The 22,173-nt window shown below is 37.5% G+C and overlaps 1 protein-coding gene across 1 annotated transcript in view; it reads right to left on the reverse strand.

Moving 5' to 3' along the window:
* The window catches only part of LOC122402419 (synaptogenesis protein syg-2-like), a 261,877-nt gene that overhangs the window by 8,316 nt on the left and 231,388 nt on the right, over positions 1 to 22,173 (reverse strand). The window contains exon 3 of the mRNA XM_043405185.1: positions 1,516 to 1,660. Within this exon, the coding sequence (XP_043261120.1) occupies positions 1,516 to 1,660 (145 nt within the window). The remainder of the gene's footprint in view (positions 1 to 1,515; positions 1,661 to 22,173) is intronic.

The raw sequence follows: 22,173 nt of genomic DNA on the forward strand, positions 1-22,173 counted from the left end.
TCCTCAATTATGTGGTTGGTAACATTGCCCAGTTTCTCTAACAGAGTCCAAACTTTGAGTCATAGAAGCGAGTTGTATTGGAAAAGTCTCCCTCTATCAACATTTCCCCGCCCAGGGTAACGATTCATTTGCATTCGCTGTGTACTTGGTACGTTAAAGTCGTACTGTACGAAAACTAAATGTGTTTTAAAAGTGCCAGCTTAACGACGCAAAGATTGCTAACAATAAAGTAAAATGCTAAATAGAGACGTGTTATTTTGAAAGTTTTAAGCTAAAGAAAGCTAAAAGGAAGGAAAAATCAGTTGGCTCCGGAATCGACAGTTAAGCCACTAGTCTGGGGGAATTTTAACATTAACATCGCGAACGCAGAACCGTTTGCTGGAATCGAGAGAACTGATGTAAGAAGAAGATTTAATGGTAAGACGCTTATGGGAATTGAGCGCTTGTGGAAATAATTAAAGTCTCGAATCCGCAGGCGCAAACATTCGAATAAAGTTGAATTATTCAAAGTTCTAAAAGGGAAGTGGAACAGAGTGAACAGTGACTCAAGTTCATATCGAAATTTCGTCCACTGTTTCGACATGTTCGATAGAGACTAATTTAATGGGGGAAATTTTACGTCTGTTTCCTAGAGTTTTCGCTTCTCCGTCGATAAAAAATAAATGTCATAACACGAGTTTCCGACAAAGAGCGAAACAGAAATTAGTTTTCAAGGTACTCGGGAACTGATTCCTCCGGAGTCGCGGGGTTTGGGTATATGAAGGAAATTCTACGTCGTTGCCAAAGTTCTGTCCATCAGCGAACATTGGACCAGCCCGTTTCCCCAGGGAAAGCGCCCTAATTGTAAGAACACAATGGGAGGAAGGTCGCGATACCCACGGACAACTTCAGTCAGTTAATTAAACGCGAATTGATTGTCAGCAAGAATCTTTGGAGCAATCAGGATTGCCACAATCAAGTTTAACAATAATTATTGCGATAGGGGATACCGCTAGGTAAATATTTTAAGGGTTTATTCCGGTCTACACATCATTTTTTTAGCGATCTTAAATGTCCAACTCTTATACGTAAATAAAACCGTCTAAGAAAAGGCGATAATAACTCGTGGGCTCTATTAACACTTTACCGACCGGTAGCGGTTGATTAATCGGCTATCGGTCGGTCGTTGGTCGGTAAAAAAGTTGATTAATACGCTATCGGTCGGTAAGTGTTGGCCGGCAAAAAAGTCGATTAATAGGCTATCGGTCGGTAATGTGTTAAGTAACGAATTTAATTAGTTCTATAGTTAAGGAATTAATATTTTCTTATTACTATACTGCGGATGTTTATGCATTTGTGAACTTAATGTGTAAAACTATAAGGAATGCTTAAAGCAAGATACGAATTACTTTATTTAGGGGTTATGACAACCCTCTACGAAGCTCTGATTTCATTAATTCTATTAATAAAAATATGAATTTGCATAAAGATCTGCAGTCTGTTTAGTGCACTATTGAGAATAAGAAAGTCGCTAACCTGTAGATAGGCGTGATGTCGCTTTTGTACCAGACGACCAAAATGGCGGAGTCGTTTTGTCGCGGGGGTCGTATGTCGCACGGTAATTCCGCTGTACCCTGAATAACCGCCCTCGCTGCTATAGTTGGTCCTGTAACATATACCACTGATTAGATAGTTGTTGTCTGTACTGCCTTTAACAAAGTTGAAAGAACCGATAAATCTAGCTTTTGTTAAGTTTTCTTTCGAAAATTAAATTAAAACTTCTTTCATCCAGATTTGACATTTAAAGCCACGGGATTAAAAAATATTATTTGCTGGCAATTTATACCAAATTCGATCGATTTAACGATTTTAATGTAATCTCAACTCGTTGGAAGATATACCTGAGAACAATTGGAACGACGTCTGCAATATTTGATAGAATCGATACGAAATATTTTACCGTATCGCGTTACAATTTTACAAAACGGAGAAATTGTTTCGCGCAGGTACATTTCACTTGCTCAGCGACTGCATTATCCGCCTTAAAGTATGATGAACCAAGAGCCGTGCGCGCAATTATCTGTTTCAACGAAAACCTAGATAAAAGACTAAAGATGATATCGGTGGCTGTATTAACACGCGATTTCACGCTCCAGAAAGCACTGTTTCAGTGAACGAACCGCTTTTCGGTCTCCTTTCGAGTCAAATGTCGGGGAATCGGAGGGAATATTTGTGGAGGAAACAAAGAAGTGAGAACAACCTAAGAGGGAAACCGTCTGCCAGAAAGCGGAAACGTTCTAAATAACTGTGCCATCGGTACAGCGTGTTCCAAACTTCCACGATCACGATCCATTGCGAAATACAGAAAAAATAATACACTTATTTACCAAATAACTTCTTCGATATAGAGAATAACAGCCATCAAAAAGAAAGAAGATACATTCCCAGACAAAATAACACAGAGTGGCGTTACATTAATGAGGTTTCTTTGGGTCAATTACAGTCAATTTTTGGTCAATACAGCGGGTAAATTACAGTCATTTTTGGTCGACAGACATACCTCCGAAATCCTACGCATTTTAGAGAAAAAAAATTGGAGCAGGTGCCTGAATTTTTCGGTGAAAAAAAAGAATTTCAAATCATTCTAGAAAAAATATTTTTGGTTTCGGAGGTCAATTATAATCATTTTTGGTCGTTAGACATACCTCCGAATTCCTCCCCACTTTCGAGAAAAAAATTCGAGGTGTGAAATTTTTCGACAAAAGTAAAGAATTTCAAAACACTCTGGAAAAAATATTTTTGTCTCCGGAGGTCAATTACAGTCATTTTTGGTCGTTAGACATACCTCCGAAATCCTACGCATTTTCGAGAAAAAAATACGAGCAGGTGTCTAAATTTTTCCGCTAAAAAAAAGAATTTCAAATCATTTTGGAAAAAATATTTTTGGCTCTGGAGGTCAATTATAATCATTTTTGGTCGTTAGACATACCCTCGAATTCCTCCCCACTTTCGAGAAAAAAATTCGAGAAGGTGTGAAATTTTTCGACAAAAGTAAAGAACTTCAAAACATTCTGGAAAAAATATTTTTGTCTCCGGAGGTCAATTACAGTCATTTTTGGTCGTTAGACATACCCTCGAATTCCTCCCCATTTTCGAGAAAAAAATTCGAGAAGGTGTGCAATTTTTCGGCGAAATCGAAAAGTTTCAAATCATTTTGGAAAAAATATTTTTGGCCCGGAGGTCAATTATAATCATTTTTGGTCATTAGACATACCTCCGAAATCCTACCCATTTTCGAGAAAAAAATTCGAGCAGGTGCCTAAATTTTTTGGCTAAATCGAAAAGTTTCAAATCATTCTGGAAAAATTATTTTCACTTGCGGAGGTGAATTACAATTATTCTTGGCGAATAGACACACTCCCGAAATCTTACGCGCCTTCGATGAAAAATATTTTGTCCGGGAGTGTAGCAAGATACAAGAAGGCTCGAATGAAAGGTATCCGAACAAAGAAAAACATGTATGGGCAAAAAGCGCGTCGTGGAGAGGACCGTAATAGAACAAAAAGATTAGAAATCATTGTGGTAGCTGGTCTGATTTCGTTTACCCCTTTCTGCGCGTAGAAACAACTCAGCCAACCGAGATAGCCGGCTAAGCCGATAATCCGCGGGCCAGACAGTGTCGAGAAATCTTACGACTGTACTGAGCTTGGCGCCAACTTCCATGGGAGTGTTCACCTCTGCCACTTCCTTACATCGCTCGAATATTCCAAAATCGTATATTCCGGAAGTGTCTTAACCGTGATCAAGGTATAACCGTGAACAGGACGATTTTCGCAGCTGCTTCGGACGAAAAACCAATTTCAATTCGTAGCTTTTATTAGTTTCAGTAGAAAAAGTATTATATACATCTACGATATTAAGCAAACAAAGCCGTAGATAATTGTAGAGTAGTGCAATTGCCATTGTTTGTTAAGAATAAATTTCCTAAACTGTAGAGTTCCTCCCCTTTTGGATAAAATGGTACACTAAGTCTTGTAAACATCTTGTAATCCCTTGCTCAACCACACCAAGAGGTATTTAGGACTCTGGAATTAATACTTTTCTTTCTTTGTTTTAGTCTTAATCATCGGTGGAACGGGTTGGGACAGACTATCTGATTATAAGGCATTTGTTTTTCGGCTACCATTGCTTGCACAGTCTACAGGGTGATCTCCCTCTGGGTCTGTAACCCTTTTACAGATTGTTGATAATATTATTCAGCCTCTTCAGGCTGTGGAAGTATTTAGACTTAACGAGACCCAACCTCCTTCATATCAATTAATTCTACACCAAGGGGGTGTCAAAATGAATAGCCTTCTCATCTCTTCGTGGCAAAGGAGAAAGGTACTCGAACGACTCTTCTTGACTTTTGAGTATATTTGACTTTAAGGATTATTCTGCTCGGCTCTTCTTGAATAAAATCTACATTGTATGCACGATTCTTCCCTCGAATATCATATCGAAAAGCAAAGGAGGACATGAAAACAAGTGCTCTTGAAGTATCGCTTGACATTCTGTGGAATTCATTTGAGTATCAATGATCTTGAGTATCTATTGGTTCTTCGAGTAAATATATTTCTACGTATGGATCAGGTGACAAAAGAGGGGGAAGCCACCGCCTAAGCGAGGGATTGGGTGGCTGAAGCCTTAATCGACGACGAAGGGGGAGAAACAGACCAAGGACTGTCGTTAGTTTCGATTTGCGCCTGTTTCTTCACTGAAAATTATTCGCTGCACAGAAGATGCACGCTTTAACCGCGTTTCTGTCAATTTCCAGAAGCACCGTGATTGTTGTGCTCTGCTTGCATCAACGTTTCGAACAAGTTTTTGGAAGCGCCACTCAGAAACTCTTCCGAGCGCATTCTCTTTTGAGCGATATCGACCGATGGTTGTGTTCTCGAGCGATGCGCCGGTTCGAAGTGCCTCGAAACGAAGAAGAAACGCCGCGAACGAAGTAATGGCGGTTGAAATGGAAGCGGCGGAAAAGATTACCGCGCGAGGAGCTTTACTGGAATCGAATTCATCCTCCGAAGACGATATCGTGGAATGGCCTCCCGGTATAACACTTTTTACTTTCAAACAGGTATTATAGTTTTCCGTTGGATGCACGAATCTCTGAAATACTGTTCCGTAAGTCTGTTTTAATTTCTGATTTAATCGCGAAGGAACGTCGGTCTTCTGAATAATCGTCGGATCGATCTAATTTTCGAACGAATCTCCGCGTTGTCGCGATTCAGAGCCAAATACAGAAATCGAACGGACCAATTCGTCGAGTATTGGTCAACCGTTCATCGGCTATTAGGGCAAAGGTTATCAGCCGAAGTATCGCGATCATCGTACGGAACAGAAGACCTAAAAGCGTTTACGCGCAAAAGGTTCTAACGGGCACGATGTTTCGGGTCAATCGATCGATTGCTGCGTGAAAAGGTACGAAATCGCCGTTTCCGAAATTCCATTATGGCGGCTGACGTTAGAGTCGTCGCCTTTTAGCTAGCGTTCCCGAAGAAAATCGATATTGTTCGAACTGTGGTCAATTTTATTGTCCTTTTGATTTCTAGTCTTATTAAAAAAAACCTTTGTGCCAACGCTGGGACTTTTAGATTTTATCGAGTCGTAGTATCTGTCGTCACGGAACAACGAAGTCTGTACACGTGGCAAATTTAGATTATCGACGCAGAACGCCAGGAACCATCTTCGATTTCTTCGACTCGTGGTTGGTCGCGTTTATGGTCGCCGCATTCCAACGCGACGTGTAACATTCAGCGCGGAATTCGCGCTGAGACGCGACACGAACACGAGCGGCTCCAGCACGCGCGACTCGTGCACACCGTTGTGTTTTTAGCGTGAAATTTCCGCGATTGGTACGCGAAACACGTGATCGAAGCTATGCAGCTCGCGGCGAAAAAATGTCGAGAACGCGACAGCATGTTTGGGATATGCCTATTAGTAAATTCGAACGAGGCCTGATCGCGCCGGGCACCGTTGCATGGTTACATTCCGTCGCGCCATGTTTGATGGCGCTGGAAAGAGCCGCCACAAAGGGCGAGGCGAGAAAATATTCGGTTCGAATAACATCGATGACGTAGGATTTTTTCAAAATTATTTGTACGATGCGGTCGAAATATTTCGAGCACTCGAGACGAGCGACGATTGGTGAATTAATAAAAGGGTCCCGATAGTAGCGGTGTTAGGGATGATCGGGCCAGAGGTGACTCGGTAAAATTAATAATTAAATTATTTATTGAATTTATATGGCATAACAAGAGATACACTACTCGAAAACAATTATATCGATCTACATAATTTAAAATTCTATATTAATCTTTGGAGCCTACCCAGCGCCGAGACTCAAAGCAAAGCAATAATACGTGCTCAATTCGAAAACTGAGAATCGCGATTGAAATTCCATTATTAATCTTACAACGTTCACTTTATTTTTAGAAGAAATTCTGTGCCGTCGTTTCTAAGGTTAGATTCGTAGACTATAAAGCTTCTGCGATTTCTTCTCTTCTACGGTGCACTCGGAGCCCCACAGTAGGATGTGTGCAGCGTGCGGTCTTTATTTCGTAATAAAAAGAGCTTGAGCCTCACGCATGGAGACCTTAAAACATAATATAAGTCTCAAAGCATGAAGAAAAAATAAAATAAAATTCTCATTTATCGAGGCGCGACGCCAAGAGGAAATTTTATACGTTCTGCGCGAAGAAAATACGCGCAGAACGAACGACAGAAAAATAAAATAGAAAATAAAAAACCGTGCACGAGTCGTTCCGTCGATCGTTCCGTGTTCAATCGGTCATAGAATGGCTTCGAAATCTATCTACCAATTGTTACAATGCTACTCGAGACTGTTCGGTACATACGAAAATGTTCGATACATCCGAGAATATTCGGTATACCCGAGATTCAATCGTCAATTTTTCAAATTTCATCGTAGTGTTTGTAGCACAACTTTGACGAAACTAGAACCCGTAGAAAAGTGCAAAATCGATTTTTCTACGTAAAAGTGCCCTAGACTGCTCCCTTAAGGGAATTCAATTCGCAGAGGAATTCGAATTTGTTATTGATACAGGATAAGCAGGATCTACAACGGAACGATTTTGCGTGCGTACATAATCTCTCCAGATTGGTTTTCACGTTAGGTTAGTCGGTACAAACATCGAGATTTACATTGGACGACCTACATTCTGTTAGCTGATAACTCTAGCAGTTATTTTCCAATTGCGTTACACATACAGTACGACGGCTGTGTTCGTTGTTTTTAGAACGGTATGAAAAAAGATGGCGCTGTTTATCCTTAAGACTGCGAAATGTGTACCGCCATTAAAGAAGGGGTTTAAAAATTTTTTTGAACATTCCAATTTTATACACTTATACTACATGCGTGAATCTATTTTAATGAATTTTTATAGAATTTCTCATGCACTCAAAATGCGCGAAAAAAAATCCCAAAGACCTCAGTGCATCGTGTGGTAGTCCATCTCGCTTTGTTTTACAATAATTATAATAACAGGCCTTGGATCGAATAAATATTTAACAAACGTAGAAATTTCGCTTCAGCTAATTGACTTTGTATGTTCTGATTCGGGAAGAGTAATTAACGTTGTTTAAACGCAAGCACAAAGATAAAGAACGGGCGTTTTATAGCATCGTAATAATTTAAGCGAGGTGCGTGGTTCGGTGGGGCAAACTTCGCGTGGGAGGAGGAGGGGGGCGGGGGTGAAGAGGGGCGGAGTTTGCGCCTCTTACGGTCCTGGCGTTTACATTTTTTGTCCAGTGGTTCTTTCGGCGACTGTTTTTGGTAATATTTTGAATTTCTTGTCGGCAGTTGCCTGGCAAGAACCGGAAGTCGACGTTTGCCGGTTACGGAGGGGCGTAACAGCTTTATAAATAACTGAAAACATATATACAGCGGGACACAAAAGTATTTAAACGACTTCCAACCAAATGCTCGAAACAATGAAATTCAAACTGTAAAACGATGTTTGCAAATTATTGTTTTGGAACGGTGAAAGCATAAACATTTACGTAGTCAGTCAGCAAACATTGTGATTAAATTAAATACGATATTAAAAATGGGAAACAAATACAAGCTATAGGGAATTAATATAGTATGGTACAAATATTAAGTTCATCCTAAGCTAGTCTGAAGTAAACCTCGTTCAAAAGTTTCAGGTTTAAAGGGAATTCACGAGTATTTCAGATTATAATTTCCAATTACAAGCGAAAGTTTCGAGTTTTGAACTAAACGAATTTTTCTCTTCAAAGCTACTTCGATATTCCACGGACCGGAGTCGCGAAATCAAATTTCGTTTACAATATTACCATGAAATTTCTTTCACGATCAGAGTACGTCGTCCGTTGGGATCTCTATTAAATGTAAACATTCGCTGTGGTTTTAGCTGCGACTTTAAAAATTCAGCAGGTAACGAAACGCAATCGTTATTATTTTTTTTGTAAGATCAAATAATAATTGTTCATTCGTTTCAGTATAGACAAAGAAATTTTATTATTTTATTTATTTCTTTTTCGTATCGTAACTTCAAATTCCCTCTAACTGTAGTTAATATAGTTTGATTTGGTTCCTCTGCCTCAATAATGCACGATTATTCATTCATTTCGGGATAACGAAACAAATTGTATTGTTTAAGTTATTTCTTTTTCATACTGTAACTTCAAATTTCCTGTAACTTATCGATCGCAAGCAGTTCAGTTGTCGAAGAACCTCCGTAGCATACGAAACAAGCATAGTTTGATCAGGTTCCTCCGTTTCGTGGGGGATGTCCTAACTTGTAGTAGCATTTTTAGCCACCAGATGGCGGGATCGTACTCGCTGAAGACTTCTACTATAACCATATTGGGGATCCCAGTATTTATATGGGAATAAAACGGTACAATACGTATTATTAAAACTAAAATATACTATCTGTTAATCTAAGGTCATTTCAAATTTCGTTGCTGCGCAGTCGAAGCCTTGTATATTCATAAAGACACCCAATCAGGTGGATTGCTACAGAGAGATCTCTATAAAGGGGAAGCACGGTTTGTGGATGGTAAAGCTGCACGAGAAAGGGACTGGTGAAAAGCAAACACAGAGAATACATTTAGTCGCTATATAGTCATTTCATTCGTAGTCTGAATGCGTTGGTGATAACGTCGTAGCAGGCAGCAACGTCTGTTTATTGGGATCGTCGACCTGAAGTTGCTGCCTCAAGGTACTTTAGAGGAGTGCGCCGTTAGTACTTGCATTTAAGATATTCGGATGCTCCTTTGGTTACCAATAGCAGACGGACTGTGCAAGCCAGAAAATTATTCAATGTACGTGTTTAGAAACGGAATTTTACTGCTGCCGAGCTTCCAGCTAGAAAATAATACTTAACACACTTTACACGCGGCTGTTTCTAACTCTGGTAATTTCCCTTATATATTGCCTCGTTGTGCGCGGTATACGCGTAACATTTCGCAGCGTCGCAATTAAAACAATATTGGCCTTTACACGTTGAATCGTAGAGAAGCAACAAGAGTTTTTTCTTTAAATTCTTTTAAAAGAAAACTAATAATCATTTGGAAAGTAATCTTCAAAAATGATATGACGGTTAAAAACCGGTGTCTTTTTTTGCCCCGACTAGACTCCCAACAGCCACTTTATCTAGCACACAGCAATTCTCAGACGTCCACTCTTTCCTTCGTCGGTTAACGACGCCCGACCTCGTTTAAAACTCGTCCTAACAACGACAAACTGTTGCGTTGGGCATCAAACATCGTTTCTCGCTCGTCTGTTCCAAGTAAATCACTGATAATCGACGGTTAATATTATTAACTACGAATGGAACATTTTTTTAAGTCCCCCCGGGCATTTTTATTCCCGCGTTTGACTGCTTTCCGCAGAGATATGTATTTGTACATGTAACAATGGCGGCGATCCTCTTTGGAATCGTTTTTCAGGATTGTAATTTATACATGATCTCCGTCTGGAACATCCAGCTCGGAGAATTACTCGGATAATTCGGATTTCTCTCGGCAAACGGGGATCCGGCAATAGGAAACTGCGGTAGCGCCGAGAACAGCCTAAGGCGCGTTTTCTCGTCGGTGACCCGAACTACGCAGGCTCATTCGCAACTATGACTGTTATGATTGCCAATCAACATTACGTGGTAACAACAGCACGGAATTAAATTTTGATCAGTTACCATTAGTTTCCCGATCTACTTCTATCGCTGGAATTTTAGTTCCCCAAAAGTGTGGACACGTAACCATTTGTCAGGCAAAGAAAAAGGAACTTAACGATTTAAACTTAACGTATTAAATTGTTTATTGAACTTAAAAGGTATAACAAGATATAATATAATTTCACACGGATACACATTACTGAAACACGGTATATCAATCTAGATAACATAAAAATTCGTATTAATTTTCGAGGTCCAAAGTAAAGTGATAATAGGCGCCAGATTTGAAAACTGGAAATCGCGATTGAAATTCCAACACTTTTATTATTACAATTTTAGTTCCCCAAAAATGTTGATATCCGTGGGAAACAAAATATAGAAAATTGTATAATTCACGATGAAATAAATTTTGATTCGTTCACTATTTGCTAAATTGCTAGTTAATTTAATAATAATTCGGTTAAACCGTCCTTTATCGATATTTAATGATTTTTATGGTTACAACATACATTCAGCCAACAAATGGGAATGCACTGGGCTCGTAAAGCGTGGGTGGCGTAGAAAACCTTATTGTTTTTTATAGTTTTACGGTAACCATGTTCCACATTCCCAGTGGCGAGGGAAGAAGTCGGGAAATAAAAGAAACGATAACACTGAATAGGTAAAATAAAAAAGACATGTTTTGTTACAGCTGCTTTCGTATGTACTTGTGGGAAATATTGAGATAAAAACGTACTTGCTCCTTCGGGAAATGGCCTGCCGAGTTTCACCGAGAAAGAATAGTCGTCTTCGAGTACAGGGGGGACGTCGATTATGCGAACTAACGGAGACAAATTCGTTCGATCGACTTTCTCCAGACGATCGGTTCGGTGAAACCAACGTTGCAACAATTTCGTCGAATAACAAAAACTAAAATAATTTTGAAACGTTTGTTTCCGCGATATAAAAAGTATATTAGCAATTCATGAATTCAGACGAGTTTTTTACATTTTCCAAAATGAATATTTGAGTCACCTACATTTTTTTTAGAATTTTCAGTCATTTTAATGTTCGTTTCTACGCGGTCTGGTCCAATCGATCGATCTTCTCTAATTTTACACCTCCCAAAGAATGGTTATCGATCACTCACCTTTTTTTACAAATTCTAATAGCTTCGATCCATTTAAAAATAATTTCTGTCTTTCCGATCATTCTTTTGTCTCGTAAAATAAATATTCGTAAATGAAACGTGCAATTTCAATGTTCAATGTTTGCAAAACAAATTCTCTAAGCGTAAATTTTAATTAAAATAGAACGTTCAAAACACATTGAATTTAAGAATAGTTTTCGTTTCTTTTCAATGCTACGGATTTTCAGCCACTCATCTCCAAAGAAAAGTGAATTCGTTTATAAACGAGCAGGAACACTTAACTTATAATTAGCCGAGTGCCAGACTGTTTGGAAGTTTCATTTATTAATTGTCTCGCGAAACGAACGAGAGAGATTATCGTAACTACACGCAGAACATAGAATTTCGAGTAAGATATCCGGCGGTATTTCATTTGGCGCGTTTTTTAAAAGCCTCCGCGGTAATGCTCGCCTAATATTCCACTTAGAAAGAGTGGTCCGCTCAAATGATCGCCAATTATTCCCGCCACAAATTAACCCCAAATCGACGTTGAAGCATCGATTGTTTCATCTGGACTTCGGAGCCTGGACGTTGTGAAATTTTAATACGGTGGCTCGAAAGGGGCAACTCGGTTTTTAGAGAGAATAAACTGCATATAAAAGAATAGTTGAATAGAAACGGTTAAGAAACAAGTTCTTATTGCTCACGAGGAGAGGGAACACCGAAGGAACTTTAATAGAAGACCCCATAGTTGGGACAATCCATATTGAATATCTGTAAGGCAACATGGTGGTGCATAATACGTTGGAGAAACTGGAAGCTGGGAAATCGTGAGCACACAAGTCAAAGTGGGTACATTAAAGGTACGCAGGAGTGAACTATGAACAATCTGCCGCGATAGAACGCACACACCGATAGTCTACAGAATATAATTCGACCGAACTAAAGTTACCAGTCAAGATAAGGGGAACTTTCCTGCGAAAGTACATATGTGGGAACCGCTGTAATAATAAAGTGCCTTGATTGCTACCCGATTGCTCCGCGATAGAAATACCAATTCGCATAAATCGTGTCTCAACCAGCGACTGCTGTATTTTATTTACCACTTTTTCGGTGTAAAGTGATTCCCCTTCTCGAGAAACAACTTTCACGCCGTTTAAACGGAAAAATTTAGCCACGTAATTGTTTATATTGAGCGTTAAGGACGAGTCGGTAATTTTCTCTCGATGGAAATGAGTCCAAATACGACTCTGAGCTATTTTCAATTATTCAAAATCAACAATTATTTGAATAATTTACAATTAAAAATAATCCGAACTGGGTCGGTGTTTGGACTAATTTTTACCAGGAAAAATTCACCGATTTATTTTTAATACTTCCGCGAATACACAACGGCAAACATACAAAGATTTTTAAACAAATTATTGGAGTAATTTATAATTAAAAATAATCCGAACTGGGTCGGTGTTTGGACTAATTTTTACCAGGAAAAATTCACCGATTTATTTTTAATACTTCCGCGAATACACAACGGCAAACATACAAAGATTTTTGGACAAATTATTGGGGTAATTTATAATTAAAAACAATCGGAACTGGGTCGCGCTTGGACTCGTTTAAATCGGTGAAACATCGTCGATCGATGGATAATATTTTCGTCGAGGTGCAAGGAACGATAAAAAAATTGTTATTTGGCATTGCTGTTGTCTCGTTCGCTGTAATTTGCACGCGCGCGCCCCCGCCAATGGCGTCTTAAATTCCACGCGAATGCGAAGCTTTGGGTACGAAACGATTCAAATTGCATTTGCAACGTTTCGCAGTTTTGCCCAGGAAGATTCTAAAATGCACTTAACAACAATTCGCCATTAATAGGATCACCGAGGATTCGTCCAAGTTCTGCTTCATGACAGGAAACTTGGATACTAAATACCCCGAGGAAGTGCGGGAAATTATAAAGTCGTCTCCAGCCGAAGGGTGGTATGAAACGCGTAAATACAGGAGGAAGTGGAGTCGAATCCTCTCGTTACAAGCATAACAAATGCGTTAGAATTTCGTAAATGGAAGCTAAAAATATTAATAAATCGTCAGTGAAGCCCCTGAGAGAAGTCTTCAATTTATTAAATTAATTACTGTGATAAAATCCATGGAAGAGTCAGAAGCATAGGCGTAGCAAGAGATACAATTGTAGATCGAGAAAGCTTCGAATTTTTTCGTTACAAGCATAACAAATGCGTTAGAATTTCGTAAATAGGATCTAAATATATTCATAAATCGTCAGTGAAGTCAATGAGAGCAGTTTTCAATTTATTAAATAAATTACTGTTACAAAATGATGGAATTTGTCAAATTAATTACCATTACAAAATGATGGAATTTGTTAAATCAGTTACAATAATAAAATCTATGGAAAAGTCAGAAGCATAGGCATAGCGAGAGATACAATCGTTCGTAGATCGAGAAAGCTTCGAATCCTTTTGTTACAAGCACAACAAATGCGTCAGAATTTCGTAAATGGAAGCTAAAAATATTCATAAATCGTCAGTGAAGCCCCTGAGAGGAGTCTTCAATTTATTAAAGAAATTACTGTTACAAAATGATGGAATTTGTCAAATTAATTACCATTGCAAAATGATGGAATTTGTTAAATCAATTACAATAATAAAATCCATGGAAGAGTCAGAAGCATAGGCGTAGCGAGAGATACAATCGTTCGTAAATCGAGAAAGCTTCGAATCCTTTTGTTACAAGCACAACAAATGCGTCAGTATTTCGTAAATGGGAGCTAAAAATATTCATAAATCGTCAGTGAAGTCAATGAGAGTAGTCTTCAATTTATTAAATAAATTACTGTTACAAAATGATGGAATTTGTCAAATTAATTACCATTACAAAATGATGGAATTTGTTAAATCAATTACTATAATAAAATCCATGGAAAAGTCAGAAGCATAGGCATAGCGAGAGATACAATCGTTCGTAGATCGAGAAAGCTTCGAATCCTTTTGTTACAAGCACAACAAATGCGTCAGAATTTCGTAAATGGAAGCTAAAAATATTCATAAATCGTCAGTGAAGCCCCTGAGAGGAGTTTTCAATTTATTAAATAAATTACTGTTACAAAATGATGGAATTTGTCAAATTAATTACCATTGCAAAATGATGGAATTTGTTAAATCAATTACAATAATAAAATCCATGGAAGAGTCAGAAGCATAGGCGTAGCGAGAGATACAATCGTTCGTAAATCGAGAAAGCTTCGAATCCTTTTGTTACAAGCACAACAAATGCGTCAGTATTTCGTAAATGGGAGCTAAAAATATTCATAAATCGTCAGTGAAGTCAATGAGAGTAGTCTTCAATTTATTAAATAAATTACTGTTACAAAATGATGGAATTTGTCAAATTAATTACCATTACAAAATGATGGAATTTGTTAAATCAATTACTATAATAAAATCCATGGAAAAGTCAGAAGCATAGGCATAGCGAGAGATACAATCGTTCGTAGATCGAGAAAGCTTCGAATCCTTTTGTTACAAGCACAACAAATGCGTCAGAATTTCGTAAATGGAAGCTAAAAATATTCATAAATCGTCAGTGAAGCCCCTGAGAGGAGTCTTCAATTTATTAAATAAATTACTGTTACAAAATGATGGAATTTGTCAAATTAATTACCATTGCAAAATGATGGAATTTGTTAAATCAATTACAATAATAAAATCCATGGAAGAGTCAGAAGCATAGGCGTAGCGAGAGATACAATCGTTCGTAAATCGAGAAAGCTTCGAATCCTTTTGTTACAAGCACAACAAATGCGTCAGTATTTCGTAAATGGGAGCTAAAAATATTCATAAATCGTCAGTGAAGTCAATGAGAGTAGTCTTCAATTTATTAAATAAATTACTGTTACAAAATGATGGAATTTGTCAAATTAATTACCATTACAAAATGATGGAATTTGTTAAATCAATTACTATAATAAAATCCATGGAAAAGTCAGAAGCATAGGCATAGCGAGAGATACAATCGTTCGTAGATCGAGAAAGCTTCGAATCCTTTTGTTACAAGCACAACAAATGCGTCAGAATTTCGTAAATGGAAGCTAAAAATATTCATAAATCGTCAGTGAAGCCCCTGAGAGGAGTCTTCAATTTATTAAATAAATTACTGTTACAAAATGATGGAATTTGTCAAATTAATTACCATTGCAAAATGATGGAATTTGTTAAATCAATTACAATAATAAAATCCATGGAAGAGTCAGAAGCATAGGCGTAGCGAGAGATACAATCGTTCGTAAATCGAGAAAGCTTCGAATCCTTTTGTTACAAGCACAACAAATGCGTCAGTATTTCGTAAATGGGAGCTAAAAATATTCATAAATCGTCAGTGAAGTCAATGAGAGTAGTCTTCAATTTATTAAATAAATTACTGTTACAAAATGATGGAATTTGTCAAATTAATTACCATTACAAAATGATGGAATTTGTTAAATCAATTACTATAATAAAATCCATGGAAAAGTCAGAAGCATAGGCATAGCGAGAGATACAATCGTTCGTAGATCGAGAAAGCTTCGAATCCTTTTGTTACAAGCACAACAAATGCGTCAGAATTTCGTAAATGGAAGCTAAAAATATTCATAAATCGTCAGTGAAGCCCCTGAGAGGAGTCTTCAATTTATTAAATAAATTACTGTTACAAAATGATGGAATTTGTCAAATTAATTACCATTGCAAAATGATGGAATTTGTTAAATCAATTACAATAATAAAATCCATGGAAGAGTCAGAAGCATAGGCGTAGCGAGAGATACAATCGTTCGTAAATCGAGAAAGCTTCGAATCCTTTTGTTACAAGCACAACAAATGCGTCAGTATTTCGTAAATGGGAGCTAAAAATATTCATAAATCGTCAGTGAAGTCAATGAGAGTAGTCTTCAATTTATTAAATAAATTACTGTTACAAAATGATGGAATTTGTCAAATTAATTACCATTACAAAATGATGGAATTTGTTAAATCAATTACTATAATAAAATCCATGGAAAAGTCAGAAGCATAGGCATAGCGAGAGATACAATCGTTCGTAGATCGAGAAAGCTTCGAATCCTTTTGTTACAAGCACAACAAATGCGTCAGAATTTCGTAAATGGAAGCTAAAAATATTCATAAATCGTCAGTGAAGCCCCTGAGAGGAGTCTTCAATTTATTAAATAAATTACTGTTACAAAATGATGGAATTTGTCAAATTAATTACCATTGCAAAATGATGGAATTTGTTAAATCAATTACAATAATAAAATCCATGGAAGAGTCAGAAGCATAGGCGTAGCGAGAGATACAATCGTTCGTAAATCGAGAAAGCTTCGAATCCTTTTGTTACAAGCACAACAAATGCGTCAGTATTTCGTAAATGGGAGCTAAAAATATTCATAAATCGTCAGTGAAGTCAATGAGAGTAGTCTTCAATTTATTAAATAAATTACTGTTACAAAATGATGGAATTTGTCAAATTAATTACCATTACAAAATGATGGAATTTGTTAAATCAATTACTATAATAAAATCCATGGAAAAGTCAGAAGCATAGGCATAGCGAGAGATACAATCGTTCGTAGATCGAGAAAGCTTCGAATCCTTTTGTTACAAGCACAACAAATGCGCCAGAATTTCGTAAATGGAAGCTAAAAATATTCATAAATCGTCAGTGAAGCCCCTGAGAGGAGTCTTCAATTTATTAAATAAATTACTGTTACAAAATGATGGAATTTGTCAAATTAATTACCATTGCAAAATGATGGAATTTGTTAAATCAATTACAATAATAAAATCCATGGAAGAGTCAGAAGCATAGGCGTAGCGAGAGATACAATCGTTCGTAAATCGAGAAAGCTTCGAATCCTTTTGTTACAAGCACAACAAATGCGTCAGAATTTCGTAAATGGGAGCTAAAAATATTCATAAATCGTCAGTGAAGTCAATGAGAGTAGTCTTCAATTTATTAAATAAATTACTGTTACAAAATGATGGAATTTGTTAAATTTATTACCATTACAAAATGATGGAATTTGTTAAATCAATTACTATAATAAAATCCATGGAAGATTCAGAAGCATAGGTGTAGCGAGAGATACAATCGTTCGTAGATCGAGATAGCTTCGAATCCTTTTGTTACAAGCACAACCAATGCGTCAGAATTTCGTAAATGGAAGCTAAAAATATTAATAAATCGTCAGTGAAGCCCCTGAGAGGAGTCTTCAATTTATTAAATTAATTACTGTGATAAAATCCATGGAAGAGTCAGAAGCATAGGCGTAGCAAGAGATACAATTGTAGATCGAGAAAGCTTCGAATTTTTTCGTTACAAGCACAACAAATGCGTCAGAATTTCGTAAATAGGATCTAAAGATATTCATAAATCGTCAGTGAAGTCAATGAGAGTAGTCTTCAATTTATTAAATTAATTACTGTTACAAAATGATGGAATTTGTCAAATTAATTACCATTATAAAATGATGGAATTTGTTAAATCAATTAGTATAATAAAATCCATGGAAGAGTCAGAAGCATAGGCGTAGCGAGAGATACAATTGCAGATCGAGAATGCTTCGAATTTTTTCGTTACAAGCACAACAAATGCGTCAGAATTTCGTAAATGGGAGCTAAAAATATTCATAAATCGTCAGTGAAGCCCCTGAGAGAAGTCTTCAATTTATTTAATTAATTACTGTGATAAAATTCATGGAAGAGTCAGAAACATAGGCGTAGCAAGAGATACAATTGTAGATAGAGAAAGCTTCGAATTTTTTCGTTACAAGCATAACAAATGCGTTAGTATTTCGTAAATGGGAGCTAAAGATATTCATAAATCGTCAGTGAAGTCAATGAGAGTAGTCTTCAATTTATTAAATAAATTACTGTTACAAAATGATGGAATTTGTTAAATCAATTACTATAATAAAATCCATGGAGGAGTCAGAAGCATAGGCGTAGGGAAAAATATAATCGTTCGTAGATCGAGAAAGGTTCGTATTTTTTGTACAAAGCGAACGGAAGACAATATTTGTCGTTTTCAGTTGTAAATAAGGGGAATCGTTATCGAGAGTTTTGCATAGCTCGAGCCATTTCCGTAAATAACGAAAATGGTAGGAGTCGGATAAAACCTCGAATGAATAATTCAGATTTTAATAACCGGTGTACTCGAACAAGTTGAAGCAACGTCTCAAAGCGGCTGAAAGTTACAACGAACGGCCGCTTTGTTTTCGTCCTCCCCCCCTCCCCGTAAGAACTCAATAGTTCCAATGATATTTTTTCCTTGTTTCATCCGGGCTTTAGGATCGCGAGCAACGGCGACGGAGAACGAACCAAGAAGTCCAATAGCGTAGAACCAGGAAAGTTTCGGAACTGGCATTGGGTTTATTGCGAGGGAATTTTACGGAAAGTTCCCGGCGCACGGGGAAACTTTGGTAAAAGTATTAGCTCCGTCTCAAAAGTAAGGCCAGGAGATTCTATTCCCTTTTAATTAACTGAATTCTTCTTTATTATGAGATTGTTTTGAAGGACCTTGCCCGACGGGAAGATTCCGGGACGCCATTAACCCTTTCGTTCGCGCCAGCACCGTGACGAGCTTACAAACATTATATCGTCTGGATTTTCACGAGTTTGGTAAATTCGTAATTTGTTCGAAAGTAAGATGAAATTATTTTCATTTCGGGCAGAACGGAGCAGAACCGTTGAAAAACGACAGATTTTTAATCGCGAACAATTTGCATTGCGAAAAAAGGTGCGAATGTTTGGCGGGTGCGAGGAGATTATTAGTTGGGCGAGTTAAGCGTGTCGGGCCGTGTTTGTATTTTTCTAAGCAAGCCTTTAGGATTCGAAGTCTGGGGGGGGGCTTTAAAGCCCGTGAAAAGTGTTACAACGGCTGACAGTTTCATTAACTCTCTGAGAAAGCTTTGAAGTTCTGTCGTATCGAAGGTGTCGTAAAAATGGGTTTGTATGGAGTCCTATTTGGCACAAAAGCGAATGTGAAAGGCTCTTCCTGTACCTCAGTTCTGATCTAGCCGCGGAAGCTTCTGATCTTTTCAGAACAGATTCCAGTACTATAGTGAAAGGAATATATCCTCAAAGGGGATTGGGATTCCACTGTACCTAGAAGATAACGAACAGGAAGACAGTCTGTTGAATAATGTTTTTACGTGTCACATTTGCATCGCTATATACACGGTGTCTAATTTTATCATCTGTGAAATAGCTTCATTTCTCGTAATATTTAATAATATTTGTGACATAAATTCGATAGTTTCAAGGGGATAGAATCGGTCGATCCAGTTAGTTATTAATATTGCCCCGTTTCCACTGAAAAGCAATTATTTTGGAAGATATTTTTGTAATTTAAAGCAATCGTTTTGGATCAATACTTCTCCATAATTTCAATTCAATTTATAAATATGAAATTATTGTTGAAAAATGATGATTAGTATCTGTAATTGGTTTATATATTTATTAATTAATATTTTTATTATTTAAATTTAATATCAATTATACCTACCTGTTCAAAGACATTTACGACATAAATTCCATAGTTTCAAGAGGAGGATAGGTTATTGTGCACGAAAAAGTATTGTTTTTAATGAAAAAAACAATTACTTTGGAAAATACTCGTAATAAACGAGGTATATAATAAGATAGAGATTTTTAACTAAAAATATACGGCCAGTGATAAAAGACGAGATAAATAGGGTAAATGTCGTTTAGACTCTGCATTTTCGATGGAAACTTAATTTTGCACGGCTGGCGAATATAAATTCTTCACATGGTTTAGATAACGCAATTGCTATCGACCCAGCTTGTTACAGGAACTGTTTCAGAGTGCTTTTATTCTTTTCGTCGGACGACGAAAGTCGTTTCCGGAATTGGGCGGACGATACGTCGCAACTATATTGCCGGGAAAAATAGAACCCGTGGAAAATCTTGTCGCCATTACTGTTTGTCGACCGTGGAAATTAATTCTTCGATCGGTCGCTGCCTTCGAGACTCTGGAAAGAAAGCCTTCGTCCATTTCGTAAAATGTCTCGCGCGAGCGCGATTAAATGAGACCCGTTTTTGGACAATTGACAACGAAGGCAATTCAACATTTTTTATGTTCGAAACGCGTTAGGATACGTATAATAAATTATCAAATCCAAATCCGTTCGTTTCAGAATCCACCAAGTCTCCTTCGATTAATGATCATGCGGATGCGGTGTTAGGAACGCGAACGCACCTGATACTCGCATAAAGGACAAGTGATAAATTATGTTGCGATTAAATTCGGTCTACCCTAATTGCAGCCAGTTTGCACACAGGGTGTACAAAGTATTGTTAACGAATTAGGAAAATCAAGAATATAAATTTCTTGACTAAGGCTTCGTTAAAAAGTTATTAAAAAATTTCAAATCATTCCGAAAAAATTATTCCTGATTGCGGGGGTCAATTATGATCATTTTTTGTGATTACACATACCCCCGAAATCCCAACCAGGTTCGAGAAAAAAAATTCGTTATCAAACATATAATGTCTGATCATGAATGAATGATTCCCCTAAAATTTCACGTGCTTCAAATCGTTTTGAAAAATTATTTTCGGTTTCAGGGGTTAATTGCAATCATTTTTGGTCAATAGACATACCCCCGAATTCCTATCCACTTTCGAGAAAAAAATTCGTAAAGGTGGGCAATATTGTCAATGAAATTAAGAACTTTCAAATACTTCTGGAAAAATTATTTTTAGTTGCAGGGGTCAATTACAATCATTTTTAGTCGTTACACATACCCTCGAAATCCTCCCCACTTTTGAGAAAAAAATTCGAGGTGTGAAATTTTTCGACAAAATTAAAAAATTTCAAATCGTTCTGAAAAAATTATTTTCGGTTTCAGGGGTCAATTGCAATCATTTTTGGTCAATAGACATACTCCCGAAATCCTACCCACTTTCGAGAAAAAAATTCAGTACGAGCGGAACTTTAAACGTTAATAATTTCTTAACGAAGCCTCAATCAACAAATTGGTATTCTTGATTTTCGTCCTATTTTGGCCTCTGGAATCTCCCATTACAATTTTTCTCAGGGGTGAAGAATAATATGTAGATGTTTGTAAGTGCTGCTCAAATGGTCGTTTTGCCTTAGTGATAGGTTGGTAGCCTTTAGTCGATTGTTTCTTGATGCTGATGGCGTCTTGTCGAATCTCCTACAATAATATGTAGAAGTTTGTAAACACTGGCTTTGTCGAATGGTCGTTTTGCCTTAGTGATAAGCAGTGACCCTTGGTCGATCGTTTGAGAAGTCCTTAAATATACATTTTTGGAAAAAGGATGTTACCTAAGGAGTAGTACCACTTACTATTTTGCGTTTACCAGGTTTACGGTGCATCGATTGCCATTGAGTGAGGGTAGTGACCAAGAGTTTCCTGGGTCCTCGATCCTCAATTTGCCTTGTCGATCGCCAAAACATTATTATAAAAAGGCCTTTGGAAATCCTAACAATATTACCAGCGAGGGGAATTACCTGATCGAAATATTTAAAAGGCTCTCAGAGAATCTACGCTTATGCAAACGCTGCTATGACGCCGATGCGAGCGAAAGCAGATCTTCTAATCTTTCCATTATACGCGCGGGCAAAGAAAACGCCATTTCACGAGAAGGAAACGTTGATTGCAGACGCGGCGCTAGATACCGTCGTCCATCGAATTTCCATTCGCAATATCAGGTAGCCGGGTAATTTCCAGGCACATGATTACGATCGCTGAATGCGGGATAGTCATTTAGTGACAGAGGCCATACAAGACGGAACGCTAAAATTCAGCGCGGTTGAAGGAGCACCGGCATTCAGACGCGGAGT

This window comes from Colletes gigas, unplaced genomic scaffold (genome assembly GCF_013123115.1).
Source record: "Colletes gigas isolate AHSC1104 unplaced genomic scaffold, ASM1312311v1 Colletes_gigas_Sc00036, whole genome shotgun sequence".
In the NCBI taxonomy this organism is placed as follows: domain Eukaryota; kingdom Metazoa; phylum Arthropoda; class Insecta; order Hymenoptera; family Colletidae; genus Colletes; species Colletes gigas.